Here is a 15,504-nt window from a genome sequence, read left to right as displayed (position 1 = left end):
TGTCTGTCTGTTTCCTACCTGACTCCCTCCCCTCCCCTCCCCAGCTGTCTGTCTGTCTGTTTCCTACCTGACTCCCCTCCCCTCCCCAGCTGTCTGTCTGTCTGTTTCCTACCTGACTCCCCTCCCTCCCCAGCTGTCTGTCTGTCTGTTTCCTACCTGACTCCCTCCCTCCCCAGCTGTCTGTCTGTCTGTTTTCTACCTGACTCCCCTCCCCTCCCCAGCTGTCTGTCTGTCTGTTTCGTACCTGACTCCCCTCCCCTCCCCAGCTGTCTGTCTGTCTGTCTGTTTCCTACCTGACTCCCCTCCCCAGCCCGCCGGTGACTCAGTAGCTCACCGCTCCCTGTGTGTTCACTTCCAGTCTGAGTCCTGACGCTGCTTTTCCCTTCATTCGGGTCCTGGACAAAGCATTGTAACGACGAGACTAGTCTACATTAGGGGACACATTTATAGAGACAGAAGACCACAGATAATGTGAATGTCAACGGTTTTGCAGTTCGCCACGTGCTTGAGCGACAGAAGGCATGCGGGGAGACTATCCTGCTGTGATCTGATGGACTGTAGCGAGAGGGAATCAACCCGACTGCCACAATGTTCATTTGTAATGTTAAAAAGTCCTGGCCTGTATGGGGAATGGACGGCATCTCGGTATGTATTTATTTAGAGCATGTAGTGCCTCTATTGGGGGTTTCCTGCTTGTAGGCACTGTTATATGACACTTTTAATCATACAACGATATTCATAAAACTGTTAAACTGGTTACACGTGTAGGCTATAATATGTATTTAATATTAAACCCGTCATCAGAGCGGCATGTCCTCTGTAGCATCAGTAACCTAACCGGTAACATATTGGTCATTGGTAGATGGGGAAGGGCACCAATAGGTCCCGGAGACACCACGTGGTGTGTCATCAGCACGTTAAGCGCCGGGCACCGGATAGATACCCTATATAAACCACAAACCGTCAGCAAGAGGCACCGGGAAGCCCGGCCTCCTTTCCGCAGCACGGTATCATGGCTACTAAACCTAAACATGGAGACGACTTTCCCCTTTATCTCACCGACTCACAGCTTGTATCTAATCCAACCACAGTTTAACCCTGTCATATAGGCTACATTAATGCATTAACGATTGTGTTACATGGGCTAGGTTGGGAATACATTTGGCTGATGTACATTTTGTTGAAATATATATACTACTGGCAATAAACAACATTGTAGAAGATTGTTCAAATCCGTTTTCGCACGTTTATTCTCGTGCCTTTGAACGTGTTCTGTACATGTAATCGCCCGCAGGCTCGAGGGCTTTTTCAATTTGGCACAAAGACCCGCAGACGCACCTGGAGCCGCTGACTACTGAAGGGAGAGTTTTGTGTTTTGTTTCTTTTAGTAGGTTAATTATAGATTATTTTGGATTTTTTTTATTTTATATCAGACTTAATTAAATTCACACATGATGAAATCGGTCTGGTGTTTTGACGCGGACTTAACAATGAATATGTCCTAAAAAAAATCCAACTCGCCCGTTCAGATGTGGTTTTGTAGCTGGAGACGGTTTTATTTTGAGGCACCGAGGCGCCCAGGGAACTCTGCAGTGGAGAGACATTTAGCGAGTCCCATTTTCCGTTGTCCCGAGAGCTGAAGTTTCTCAACTGCGTCGAGCAGACAGACAGACTGGCTGAGTCGCTAAGGAGGAGAGGAGAGGAGAACTGGCGTGTGGTCTTGACTCTTTCCAGTATCTAGAGGCTGTGCTGTAACCTAGTCTGTTGTAATGCGCATTCCCGTAGATCCCAGCGCCACGCGGAGGTTTAGCCCGCCGTCCGGTAGCCTCCAGCCGGTCCCGGCCAAGATGAACGAGCTCAACACGCCGACCGGGACCGGGCAGCAAGACAGCACGGTGCCAAGGCTGCGCCTGCAGGAGAACCGGAGCATGGCGGAGATCATAGCGGACCACCCGGCGGAACTGGTCCGGACTGACAGCCCAAACTTCCTCTGCTCGGTTTTACCGTCTCACTGGCGCTGCAACAAGACGCTGCCTGTCGCCTTCAAGGTAAATTACATTATCTTTATAACTTTATACACTCTCTTTATACATATTTATATGTTATATTAAATATATCTGGGAAAAACAACCTTTACACTACTTAACTTCAAATATGTTGTAGGCCTACGTAGCAACGGGGAGAAAACGTCTTCTTTTAAATTTCTGTACCGGGGGGTTTGGGCCGGGAAAATTAATGTGTTTATGTTTTATAAAATAGTAGGCTATTGCTCTGCCATAAAATTAGTTTTACAAATTATAATAATAATTTGTGTTCGGCCTATTCCTATAATATTTGTGTTCGCTATAGCAGGTCTGCAGATGTGGCTGGTTTCTTTAAACAGATTTGGATTGAGGAGAGCAGAGCAGACAAGAGTCGCGTGCTTCGTAGAGGATTTAATTAACAAAGCGTTATTGTGTAAACCTGATAATTAACAAAGCGTTATTGTGTAAACCTGATAATTAACAAAGCGTTATTGTGTAAACCTGATAATTAACAAAGCGTTATTGTGTAAAGCTGATAATTGGGAGCAGCGGGGCGTGAAATTGAGACATCTTGTGTATGTTAACTTTCATCAACTACATATTTTAAAACCAATGTTCATGACACATCTCTGTTATTGTCTCAGCCGTTGGGAGACAGACAGATAGACAGACTGGTGTTATTAATCACAGCGCCTTTAAAGATATGATATACACCTCACGCTTACTGAAATAATTATATTTTTCACCACTCAAATGAACTTCGAAATTGAGGGACATTTTACACATTTGCTGTCCTAATTGTAATTAAATTCGAAAACATAATTACATCAAATGAAATGCAGGCATACAGCTACCGTTATATATACGGTGTCCTAAATAAACACGAAAATAGATGCGTTTGATGAAAATATTTCTAAATATTTCAATTTAGGTCTAGATTTTTTTTCCACAATTATACAACTTCATCTGTTCCTTGTAAATATATATTCATTTAATTACGGATGTTGATTTAACATATAGGCCTAGAGCATTACCGGGAACACCAAACTCATATAACTCATCCTTTAATTTTGCTGCGTAAAAAAATAATTATACACAAAATAAATAATATATACAATAATTTTCGTCTGATAATGTTTTCTATTTTTTTCTTCCAATGAATACCTTTTTTTGCCGTTCAATGTAGGCCTATTTTGTTGTCAATGTCATCACAGGCCGCAAAGCGTGCGTGCTGAACGTTGTTCAAATCCCAGTCAAATCATATTAATATAACTAAAACACTGATAGAAGATTAATCTGTACATTAAACGATCGTGTTTCTAAGTATTTATTTGGTGTTGACAATACGTTCTAATTTCACCCCATGGTCATTAACATGGTTTTATTATTACATATCGCTGTTACCTGTTAGACTACCGGCGGGCCGTAGTTCCACCTGTAATTATGTTTATTCACCTGTAATCAGATGGTATAGAGCTAGCCTCCAGCTATCTCGGTTTACACACTATAATGTTCAAACGTCCTACTCACTGACACGATGGAGAAGATATTGACATGTATATATAAAAATACAAAATATAAGTTTGAAAAGAGATTTAGAAATATAATTTAAAAAATAGGATTAATCCCATGTAGAACAGAACCATTGTAATATAGTGTCAGTGAGAAGGCCTCATCCTCAGCCCAACCACCTTTCTACCGAGTCTATTTACTACTATATGGGCTAGTATCATTACATGTCCTACTTTAGTTCTGCGTTGTTGAGAAAGGGCTCGTCAGTCAGCATTTCACTGTTAAAGTTTACACCTGTTGTATTCTGTGCTTGTGATAAATAAAATGTGATTGGATTTGAAAGCTCCTTAGGGAAATCTATACCTTTAAACTATCTTGGGCAGTTAATAAAAAAATAAACAACTGAATTGTAACATACATGTAATATAGTAATAGTATAAATACAATTTTTGCCTCTTTTAGTTTCTCCCAGTATCAGGTTATATTCAGTTTCTCCCAGTATCAGGTTATATTCAGTTTCTCCCAGTATCAGGTTATATTCAGTTTCTCCCAGTATCCGGTTAGTTTCAGTTTCTCCCAGTATCAGGTTATATTCAGTTTCTCCCAGTATCCGGTTAGTTTCAGTTTCTCCCAGTATCAGGTTATATTCAGTTTCTCCCAGTATCCGGTTAGTTTCAGTTTCTCCCAGTATCAGGTTATATTCAGTTTCTCCCAGTATCAGGTTAGTGTCAGTTTCTCCCAGTATCCGGTTAGTTTCAGTTTCTCCCAGTATCAGGTTATATTCAGTTTCTCCCAGTATCCGGTTAGTTTCAGTTTCTCCCAGTATCAGGTTATATTCAGTTTCTCCCAGTATCCGGTTAGTTTCAGTTTCTCCCAGTATCCGGTTAGTTTCAGTTTCTCCCAGTATCAGGTTATATTCAGTTTCTCCCAGTATCCGGTTAGTTTCAGTTTCTCCCAGTATCAGGTTATATTCAGTTTCTCCCAGTATCCGGTTAGTTTCAGTTTCTCCCAGTATCCGGTTAGTTTCAGTTTCTCCCAGTATCAGGTTATATTCAGTTTCTCCCAGTATCCGGTTAGTTTCAGTTTCTCCCAGTATCAGGTTATATTCAGTTTCTCCCAGTATCCGGTTAGTTTCAGTTTCTCACAGTATCCGGTTAGTTTCAGTTTCTCCCAGTATCAGGTTATATTCAGTTTCTCCCAGTATCCGGTTAGTTTCAGTTTCTCCCAGTATCCGGTTAGTTTCAGTTTCTCCCAGTATCAGGTTATATTCAGTTTCTCCCAGTATCCGGTTAGTTTCAGTTTCTCCCAGTATCAGGTTAGTTTCAGTTTCTCCCAGTATCCGGTTAGTGTCAGTTTCTCCCAGTATCAGGTTATATTCAGTTTCTCCTAGTATCAGGTCATTATAATGAGCGATCTAATGAGTTATTTCACCCCAAAAGGGTGAGGTATCAAAGGAAAGTTAGGCACCATTTTGTGTGGAGGCTCCGTTCTGTGCTTAGTCATCTATGACATCCCAGCATCCAATCCTCTCCAGGTTGTGGGGTTGGGAGAGGTGACTGATGGGACGGTCGTAACAGTGATGGCGGGGAACGATGAGAACTACTCGGCCGAGCTGCGGAACGCATCGGGAGTGATGAAGAACCAGGTGGCTCGCTTTAACGACCTGCGCTTCGTGGGCCGCAGTGGACGGGGTCAGTGTCTATACTATCTGGATCTATATCTAACTGAATGTAGGCCGCATGTTAGTGTCTATACTATCTGGATCTATATCTAACTGAATGTAGGCCGCATGTTAGTGTCTATACTATCTGGATCTATATCTAACTGAATGTAGGCCGCATGTTAGTGTCTATACTATCTGGATCTATATCTAACTGAATGTAGGCCGCATGTTAGTGTCTATACTATCTGGATCTATATCTAACTGAATGTAGGCCGCATGTTAGTGTCTATACTATCTGGATCTATATCTAACTGAATGTAGGCCGCATGTTAGTGTCTATATCTTCATATCTACGTACAGTTGAAGTCGGAAGTCTACATACATACACCACCAAATACATTTAAACTCAGTTTTTCTCAATTCCGGACATTTAATCCAAGTAAAAATTCCCTATTTTAGGTCAGTTAGGATCACCACTTTATTTTAAGAATGTGAAACGTCAGAATAATAGTAGAGATAATTATTTATTTCAGCTTTTATTTCATCACATTCCCAGTGGGTCAGAAGTTTACATTACACTCAATTAGTATTTGGTAGCATTTCCTCAAATGTTTCGGGTAGCCTTCCACAAGCTTCCCACATTAAGTTGGGTGTATTTTGGCCCATTCCTCCTGACAGAGCCGGTGTAACTGAGTCAGGTTTGTAGGCCTCTTTGCTGGCACATGCTCTTTCAGCTCTGACCACAAATGTTCTATAGGATTGAGGTCAGGGCTTTGTGATGGCCACTCCCATACCTTGACTTTGTTGTCCTTAAGCCATTTTACCACAACTTTGGAAGTATGCTTGGGGTCAAAGTCCATTTGGAAGACCCATTTGCGACCAAGCTTTAACTTCCTGACTGATGTCTTGAGACGTTGCTTCAGTATATCCACATCATTTTCACCCTCATGATGCCATCTATTTTGTGAAGTGCACCAGTCCCTCCTGCAGCAAAGCACCCCCACAACATGATGCAGCCACCCCCATGCTTCACGGTTGGGATGATTTTCTTCGACTTGTAAGCCTCCCCCCTCATTCAGCAAAACAAGCCCCTAGTCTGCCTCAGATAGTCACTCAGCAAAACAAGCCCCTAGTCTGCCTCAGCTAGTCACTCAGCAAAACAAGCCCCTAGTCTGCCTCAGATAGTCACTCAGCAAAACAAGCCCCTAGTTTGCCTCAGCTTGTCACTCAGCAAAACAAGCCCCTAGTCTGCCTCAGCTAGTCACTCAGCAAAACAAGCCCCTAGTCTGCCTCAGATAGTCACTCAGCAAAACAAGCCCCTAGTTTGCCTCAGCTAGTCATTCAGCAAAACAAGCCCCTAGTCTGCCTCAGCTAGTCACACAGCAAAACAAGCCCCTAGTCTGCCTCAGCTAGTCATTCAGCAAAACAAGCCCCTAGTCTGCCTCAGATAGTCACACAGCAAAACAAGCCCCTAGTTTGCCTCAGATAGTCACTCAGCAAAACAAGCCCCTAGTTTGCCTCAGCTAGTCACTCAGCAAAACAAGCCCCTAGTTTGCCTCAGCTAGTCATTCAGCAAAACAAGCCCCTAGTTTGCCTCAGCTAGTCATTCAGCAAAACAAGCCCCTAGTTTGCCTCAGCTTGTCACTCAGCAAAACAAGCCCCTAGTCTGCCTCAGCTAGTCATTCAGCAAAACAAGCCCATAGTCTGCCTCAGATAGTCACTCAGCAAAACAAGCCCCTAGTCTGCCTCAGCTAGTCACTCAGCAAAACAAGCCCCTAGTTTGTTAGTTAGTTTTGGTTTAATTTTAAGATAGAAAATTCCTTGTTGCAGCCACTATTTAGCCTTTGTTGGACTATGGTGATGTTCTGTACATGAATACCCAAGGGTCCTACCGAGACACACTAGATACGCTCTACCAATCTGCTCTTAGATCTGTAACAAACACAAAACCCTCCTTAAACGTAAAATGACAGACTAACGTGTTACTCTACAAGGCCTTCTTAGGGAGGCTGCTAGTATATTTCAGCATTTTATTCAACCTACAGACTCATGGACACGACCGTCTGAGATCTCAAAATTGCATTTTATAAAATTTTCCAAACCCAAGAAGGGTAGGAGTGCTTTTAGCTTTGCTGCCCAGTCATTGTGGAGCATTTTACTAAAAGATTTAAAGCGAGATACTTTTATTTTGATGATTTATTTAATTCCTGGATTGGAGGACTCTCGACCACACACTGTTCACCTGTTGACCTGTTGACCACATACTGTTGACATGTTGACCACAAACTGTTGACCTGTTGACCACATACTGTTGACCTGTTGACCACAAACTGTTGACCTGTTGACCACATACTGTTGACCTGTTGACCACATACTGTTGACCTGTTGACCACATACTGTTGACCTGTTGACCACATACTGTTGACCACATATTGTTGACCTGTTGACCACTTACTGTTGACCTGTTGACCACATACTGTTGACCTGTTGACCACACACTGTTGACCTGTTGATCACATACTGTTGACCTGTTGACCACATACTGTTGACCTGTTGACCACATATTGTTGACCTGTTGACCACATATTGTTGACCTGTTGACCACACACTGTTGACCATATACTGTTGACCTGTTGACCACATACTGTTGACCACATGCTGTTGACCATATACTGTTGACCTGTTGACCACATACTGTTGACCACATGCTGTTGACCACATACTGTTGACCACATACTGTTGACCTGTTGACCACATACTGTTGACATGTGACCACATACTGTTGACCTTTTGACCACATACTGTTGACATGTTGACCACATACTGTTGACCATATACTGTTGACAATATACGATTGACCTGTTGACCACATACTGTTGACCACATATTGTTGACCTGTTGACCACATACTGTTGACCTGTTGACCACATACTGTTGACCTGTTGACCACATATTGTTGACCTGTTGACCACATACTGTTGACCACATACTGTTGACTTGTTGACCTGTTGACCACATACTGTTGACCACAAACTGTTGACCACATACTGTTGACATGTGATCACATACTGTTGTCCTGTAGACCACATGTTGTGGACCACATGCTGTTGACGACATACTATTGACCTGTAGACCACATACGGTTGACCACATTCTGTTGACCACATTCTGTTGACCACATACTGTTGACATGTGACCACATACTGTTGACCTGTTGACCACACACTGTTGACCACATACGGTTGACCACATTCTGTTGACCACATTCTGTTGACCACATACTGTTGACATGTGACCACATACTGTTGACCTGTTGACCACATACTGTTGACCACATACTTTTGACCACATACTGTTGATATGTGACCACATACTGTTGACCATATACTGTTGACAATATACTATTGACCTGTTGACCACAAACTGTTGACGTGTGGACCACATACTGTTGACCTGTTGACCACATAGTGTTGACCACATACTGCTGAACAAACACTGTTGACATGTTGATCACATAGTGTTGACCACATACTGTTAACCACATACTGTTGACCACATTCTGTGGACCACATTCTGTTGAACTGTTGACCACATACTGTTGACCTGTTGACCACATAGTGTTGACCACATGCGGTTGACCACATACTGGTAACCACATACTGTTGACCACATTCTGTTGAACTGTTGACCACATACTGTTGACCTGTTGACAACATAGTGTTGACCACGATCTGTCGACCACATGCTGTTGACCACATTCTGTCGACCACATGCTGTTGACCTGTTGACCACATACTGTTGACCTGTTGATCACATGCTGTTGACCACATACCGTTGACCTCAAAGCTGTTGACCACATACTGTTGACCACATGCTGTTGACCACATGCTGTTGACCACATACTGTTGACCACATGCTGTTGACCACATAGTGTTGACCACATGCTGTTGACCACATGCTGTTGACCACATACTGTTGACCACATGCTGTTGACCAAATACTGTTGACCACATGCTGTTGACCACATGCTGTTGACCACATGCTGTTGACCAAATACTGTTGACTTGTTGACAACATGCTGTTGACCACATACTGTTGACCACATGCTGTTGACCTGTTGACCACATGCTGTTGACCACATACTGTTGACCACATGCTGTTGCCCACATACTGTTGCCCACATACTGTTGACCACATACTGTTGACCAAATACTATTGACCTGTTGACCACATACTGTTGACCACATGCTGTTGACCACATACTGTTGACCACATGCTGTTGACCACATACTGTTGACCACATGCTGTTGACCACATGCTGTTGACCACATACTGTTGACCAAATACTATTGACCTGTTGACGACATACTGTTGACCACATGCTGTTGACCACATACTGTTGACCACATGCTGTTGACCACATACTGTTGACCACATGCTGTTGACCACATACTGTTGACCACATGCTGTTGACCACATGCTGTTGACCACATACTGTTGACCACATGCTGTTGACCACATGCTGTTGACCACATACTGTTGACCACATACTGTTGACCAAATACTATTGACCTGTTGACGACATACTGTTGACCACATGCTGTTGACCACATACTGTTGACCACATGCTGTTGACCACATACTGTTGACCACAGGCTGTTGACCACATACTGTTGACCACATGCTGTTGACCACATGCTGTTGCACACATGCTGTTGACCACATGCTGTTGACCACATGCTGTTGACCACATGCTGTTGACCACATGCTGTTGACCACATGCTGTTGACCACATACTGTTGACCACATGCTGTTGACCACATGCTGTTGACCACATACTGTTGACCACATGCTGTTGACCACATGCTGTTGACCACATGCTGTTGCACACATGCTGTTGACCAAATACACTACCGTTCAAAAGATTGGAGTCACGTAGAAATGTCCTTAGTTTTTGAAAGAAAATCAAATTTTTCGCCCTTTAAAATTGACAGAGCTTGAGAGGATCTGCAGAGAAGAATGGGAGAAACTCACCAAATACAGGTGTGCCAAGCTTCTAGCATCATACCCAAGAAGACTCAAGTCTGTTATTGTTGCCAAAGGTGCTTCAACAAAGCACTGAGTAAAGGGTCTGAATATTTATGTAAAAAAAATATATATTTTTTTTGACATTATGACATTTTAGTGTATTGTGAGTAGATTGATGAGGAAAAAAACAAACTATTTAATCAATTTTAGAATAAGGCTAAATTTAACTCAACAAAATGTGGAAATATTCAAGGGGTCTGAATACTTTCCAAATGCACTGTATCTATCTGAATTTAGGCCACAGTTAGGGTCTACATCTATATATCTGTTTTAAAATTATTCAATGTTCTGAATGTAAAACCAATGTTCATCCATCTACACACAATACCTCATAATGTCAAAGTAAAAACATGTTTTTAGACAACTTATTGATAATGAAATACAGAAATATCTCATTTACCTTATTATTATTCACACCCATGAGTCTGAAGCACCTTTGGCAGCGATTACAGCTGTGAGTCTTTCTGGGTAAGTCTCTAAGAACTTTCCACACCTGGATTGTTCAACATTTGGTCATTATTCTTTAAAAAATTCTTCAAGCTCTGTCAAATTGGTTGTTGATCATTGCTTGACAACCATTTTCAGGTCTTGACATAGATTTTTAAGTAGAATGTCAAAACTGTAACTCGGCCACTCAGGAACATTCCCTGTCATCTTGGTAAACAACTCCAGTGGAGATTTGGCCCTGTGTTTTAGATTGTTGTCCTGCTGAAAGGTGGATTATTCTCCTGAGGGAGAATGGTTGCCAGGCAACCAGGTTTTCCTCTACGATTTTGCCTGTGCATAGCTCCATTCGGTTTCTTTTTTATCCTGAAAATCTCAAGTCCTTGACTATTACAAGCATACCCATAACATGATGCAGCCGCCACTATGCTTGAAAATATTAAGTGTTTCCTGAGTAATGTGTTTTATTGGATTTTTCCCAAACATAACAATTTGTATTCAGTACAAAAATGTATTGCTTTGCCACATTTTGCAGTATTACATTATTGCCTTGTTGCAACCAGGATGACATTTTGGAATATTTTTATTCTGTACAGGCTTCCTTCTTTTCACTCTGTCCTTTAGGTTAGTATTGTGGAGTAACTACAATGTTGTTGATCCATCCTCAGTTTTCTCCTATCACAGCCATTAAACTCTGTAACTGTTTTAAAGTCCCCATTGACCTCATGGTGAAATCCCTGAGCGGTTTCCTTCCTCTCCGCCAACTGAGTTAGGAAGGACGCATGTATCTTTGTAGTGACTGGGTGTATTGATACACCATCCAAAGTGTAATTAATAACTTCACTATGCTCAAAGGGATATTCAATGTCCTCTTTTTATATTTTTACCCGTCTACCAATCGATGCCCTTCTTTGGGAGCCAATGGAAAAACCTCCTTGATCTTTGTGTTTGAATCTGTTTGAAATTCACTGCTCTACTGAGGGACCTTACAGATACTTGTATGTGTGGGGGTACGGAGATGAGGTAGTCATTCAAAAAATCATGTTAATTAAACACTATTATTGCACACAGAGTGAGTCCGTGCATCTTATTATTATAAGACTTTTCAGGCAAATTTCTCCTCCTGAATTGATTTACTAATTGACTCGAGACAAGTCCAAGTCCAAGTCCAGAACAGACACAGTACTACGGAGAGCCATGGCCACATGGAACTCTATTCCACAGTACTACGGAGAGCCATGACCACATGGAACTCTATTCCACAGTACTACGGAGAGCCATGGCTACATGGAAATCTATTCCACAGTACTACGGAGAGCCATGACTACATGGAACTCTATTCCACAGTACTACATGGAACTCTATTCCACAGTACTACGGAGAGCCATGGCTACATGGAACTCTATTCCACAGTACTACGGAGAGCCATGACTACATGGAACTCTATTCCACAGTACTACGGAGAGCCATGGCTACATGGAACTCTATTCCACAGTACTACGGAGAGCCATGGCTACATGGAACTCTATTCCACAGTACTACATAGAGCCATGGCTACATGGAACTCTATTCCACAGTACTACATAGAGCGATGACTACATGGAACTCTATTCCACAGTACTACATAGAGCCATGGCTACATGGAACTCTATTCCACAGTACTACGGAGAGCCATGGCTACATGGAGCTCTATTCCACAGTACTACATAGAGCCATGGCTACATGGAACTCTATTCCACAGTACTACATAGAGCCATGGCTACATGGAGCTCTATTCCACAGTACTACGGAGAGCCATGGCTACATGGAACTCTATTCCACAGTACTACATAGAGCCATGGCTACATGGAACTCTATTCCACAGTACTACGGAGAGCCATGGCTACATGGAACTCTATTCCACAGTACTACATAGAGCCATGCCTACATGGAACTCTATTCCACAGTACTACGGAGAGCCATGACTACATGGAACTCTATTCCACAGTACTACATAGAGCCATGACTACATGGAACTCTATTCCACAGTACTACATAGAGCCATGCCTACATGGAACTCTATTCCACAGTACTACATAGAGCCATGGCTACATGGAACTCTATTCCACAGTACTACGGAGAGCCATGACTACATGGAACTCTATTCCACAGTACTACATAGAGCCATGGCTACATGGAACTCTATTCCACAGTACTACATAGAGCCATGGCTACATGGAACTCTATTCCACAGTACTACATAGAGCCATGGCTACATGGAACTCTATTCCACAGTACTACATAGAGCCATGGCTACATGGAACTCTATTCCACAGTACTACATAAAGCCATGGCTACATGGAACTCTATTCCACAGTACTACGGAGAGCCATGGCTACATGGAACTCTATTCCACAGTACTACGGAGAGCCATGGCTACATGGAACTCTATTCCACAGTACTACATAGAGCCATGGCTACATGGAACTCTATTCCACAGTACTACGGAGAGCCATGGCTACATGGAACTCTATTCCACAGTACTACGGAGAGCCATGACTACATGGAACTCTATTCCACAGTACTACATAGAGCCATGACTACATGGAACTCTATTCCACAGTACTACATAGAGCCATGCCTACATGGAACTCTATTCCACAGTACTACATAGAGCCATGGCTACATGGAACTCTATTCCACAGTACTACGGAGAGCCATGACTACATGGAACTCTATTCCACAGTACTACATAGAGCCATGGCTACATGGAACTCTATTCCACAGTACTACATAGAGCCATGGCTACATGGAACTCTATTCCACAGTACTACATAGAGCCATGGCTACATGGAACTCTATTCCACAGTACTACATAGAGCCATGGCTACATGGAACTCTATTCCACAGTACTACATAAAGCCATGGCTACATGGAACTCTATTCCACAGTACTACGGAGAGCCATGGCTACATGGAACTCTATTCCACAGTACTACGGAGAGCCATGGCTACATGGAACTCTATTCCACAGTACTACATAGAGCCATGGCTACATGGAACTCTATTCCACAGTACTACGGAGAGCCATGGCTACATGGAACTCTATTCCACAGTACTACGGAGAGCCATGGCTACATGGAACTCTATTCCACAGTACTACGGAGAGCCATGGCTACATGGAACTCTATTCCACAGTACTACGGAGAGCCATGGCTACATGGAACTCTATTCCACAGTACTACGGAGAGCCATGGCTACATGGAACTCTATTCCACAGTACTACATAGAGCCATGACTACATGGAACTCTATTCCACAGTACTACATAGAGCCATGGCTACATGGAACTCTATTCCACAGTACTACGGAGAGCCATGGCTACATGGAACTCTATTCCACAGTACTACGGAGAGCCATGACTACATGGAACTCTATTCCACAGTACTACATAGAGCCATGGCTACATGGAACTCTATTCCACAGTACTACGGAGAGCCATGGCTACATGGAACTCTATTCCACAGTACTACATAGAGCCATGACTACATGGAACTCTATTCCACAGTACTACATAGAGCCATGGCTACATGGAACTCTATTCCACAGTACTACGGAGAGCCATGGCTACATGGAACTCTATTCCACAGTACTACGGAGAGCCATGGCTACATGGAACTCTATTCCACAGTACTACGGAGAGCCATGACTACATGGAACTCTATTCCACAGTACTACATGGAACTCTATTCCACAGTACTACGGAGAGCCATGGCTACATGGAACTCTATTCCACAGTACTACGGAGAGCCATGACTACATGGAACTCTATTCCACAGTACTACATAGAGCCATGACTACATGGAACTCTATTCCACAGTACTACATAGAGCCATGGCTACATGGAACTCTATTCCACAGTACTACATAGAGTCATGGCTACATGGAACTCTATTCCACAGTACTACGGAGAGCCATGGCTACATGGAACTCTATTCCACAGTACTACGGAGAGCCATGGCTACATGGAACTCTATTCCACAGTACTACGGAGAGCCATGGCTACATGGAACTCTATTCCACAGTACTACGGAGAGCCATGGCTACATGGAACTCTATTCCACAGTACTACATAGAGCCATGGCTACATGGAACTCTATTCCACAGTACTACGGAGAGCCATGGCTACATGGAACTCTATTCCACAGTACTACATAGAGCCATGGCTACATGGAACTCTATTCCACAGTACTACATAGAGCCATGGCTACATGGAACTCTATTCCACAGTACTACGGAGAGCCATGGCTACATGGAACTCTATTCCACAGTACTACGGAGAGCCATGGCTACATGGAACTCTATTCCACAGTACTACATAGAGACATGGCTACATGGAACTCTATTCCACAGTACTACATAGAGCCATGGCTACATGGAACTCTATTCCACAGTACTACATAGAGCCATGGCTACATGGAACTCTATTCCACAGTACTACATGGAACTCTATTCCACAGTACAACATAGAGCCATGACTACATGGAACTCTATTCCACAGTACTACATAGAGCCATGACTACATGGAACTCTATTCCACAGTACTACGGAGAGCCATGGCTACATGGAACTCTATTCCACAGTACTACGGAGAGCCATGGCTACATGGAACTCTATTCCACAGTACTACGGAGAGCCATGGCTACATGGAACTCTATTCCACAGTACTACGGAGAGCCATGGCTACATGGAACTCTATTCCACAGTACTACGGAGAGCCATGGCTACATGGAACT

At 43.0% G+C, this 15,504-nt stretch overlaps 1 protein-coding gene across 1 annotated transcript in view; it reads left to right on the top strand.

Moving 5' to 3' along the window:
• Window positions 1-222: 222 nt before the first annotated feature.
• Window positions 223-15,504, top strand: part of LOC115126264 (runt-related transcription factor 1-like) — a 71,853-nt gene continuing 56,571 nt past the window's right edge. Inside the window, exons 1-2 of the mRNA XM_065026121.1 lie at window positions 223-2,048; window positions 5,071-5,227. Of these exons, the coding sequence (XP_064882193.1) occupies window positions 1,770-2,048; window positions 5,071-5,227 (436 nt within the window). The 5' untranslated portion in view covers window positions 223-1,769. The remainder of the gene's footprint in view (window positions 2,049-5,070; window positions 5,228-15,504) is intronic.

The sequence above is a fragment of the Oncorhynchus nerka genome, linkage group LG13, assembly GCF_034236695.1.
Source record: "Oncorhynchus nerka isolate Pitt River linkage group LG13, Oner_Uvic_2.0, whole genome shotgun sequence".
NCBI classification, from domain to species: Eukaryota; Metazoa; Chordata; class Actinopteri; order Salmoniformes; family Salmonidae; genus Oncorhynchus; species Oncorhynchus nerka.
This window is presented reverse-complemented; position numbering and strand designations above follow the sequence as displayed.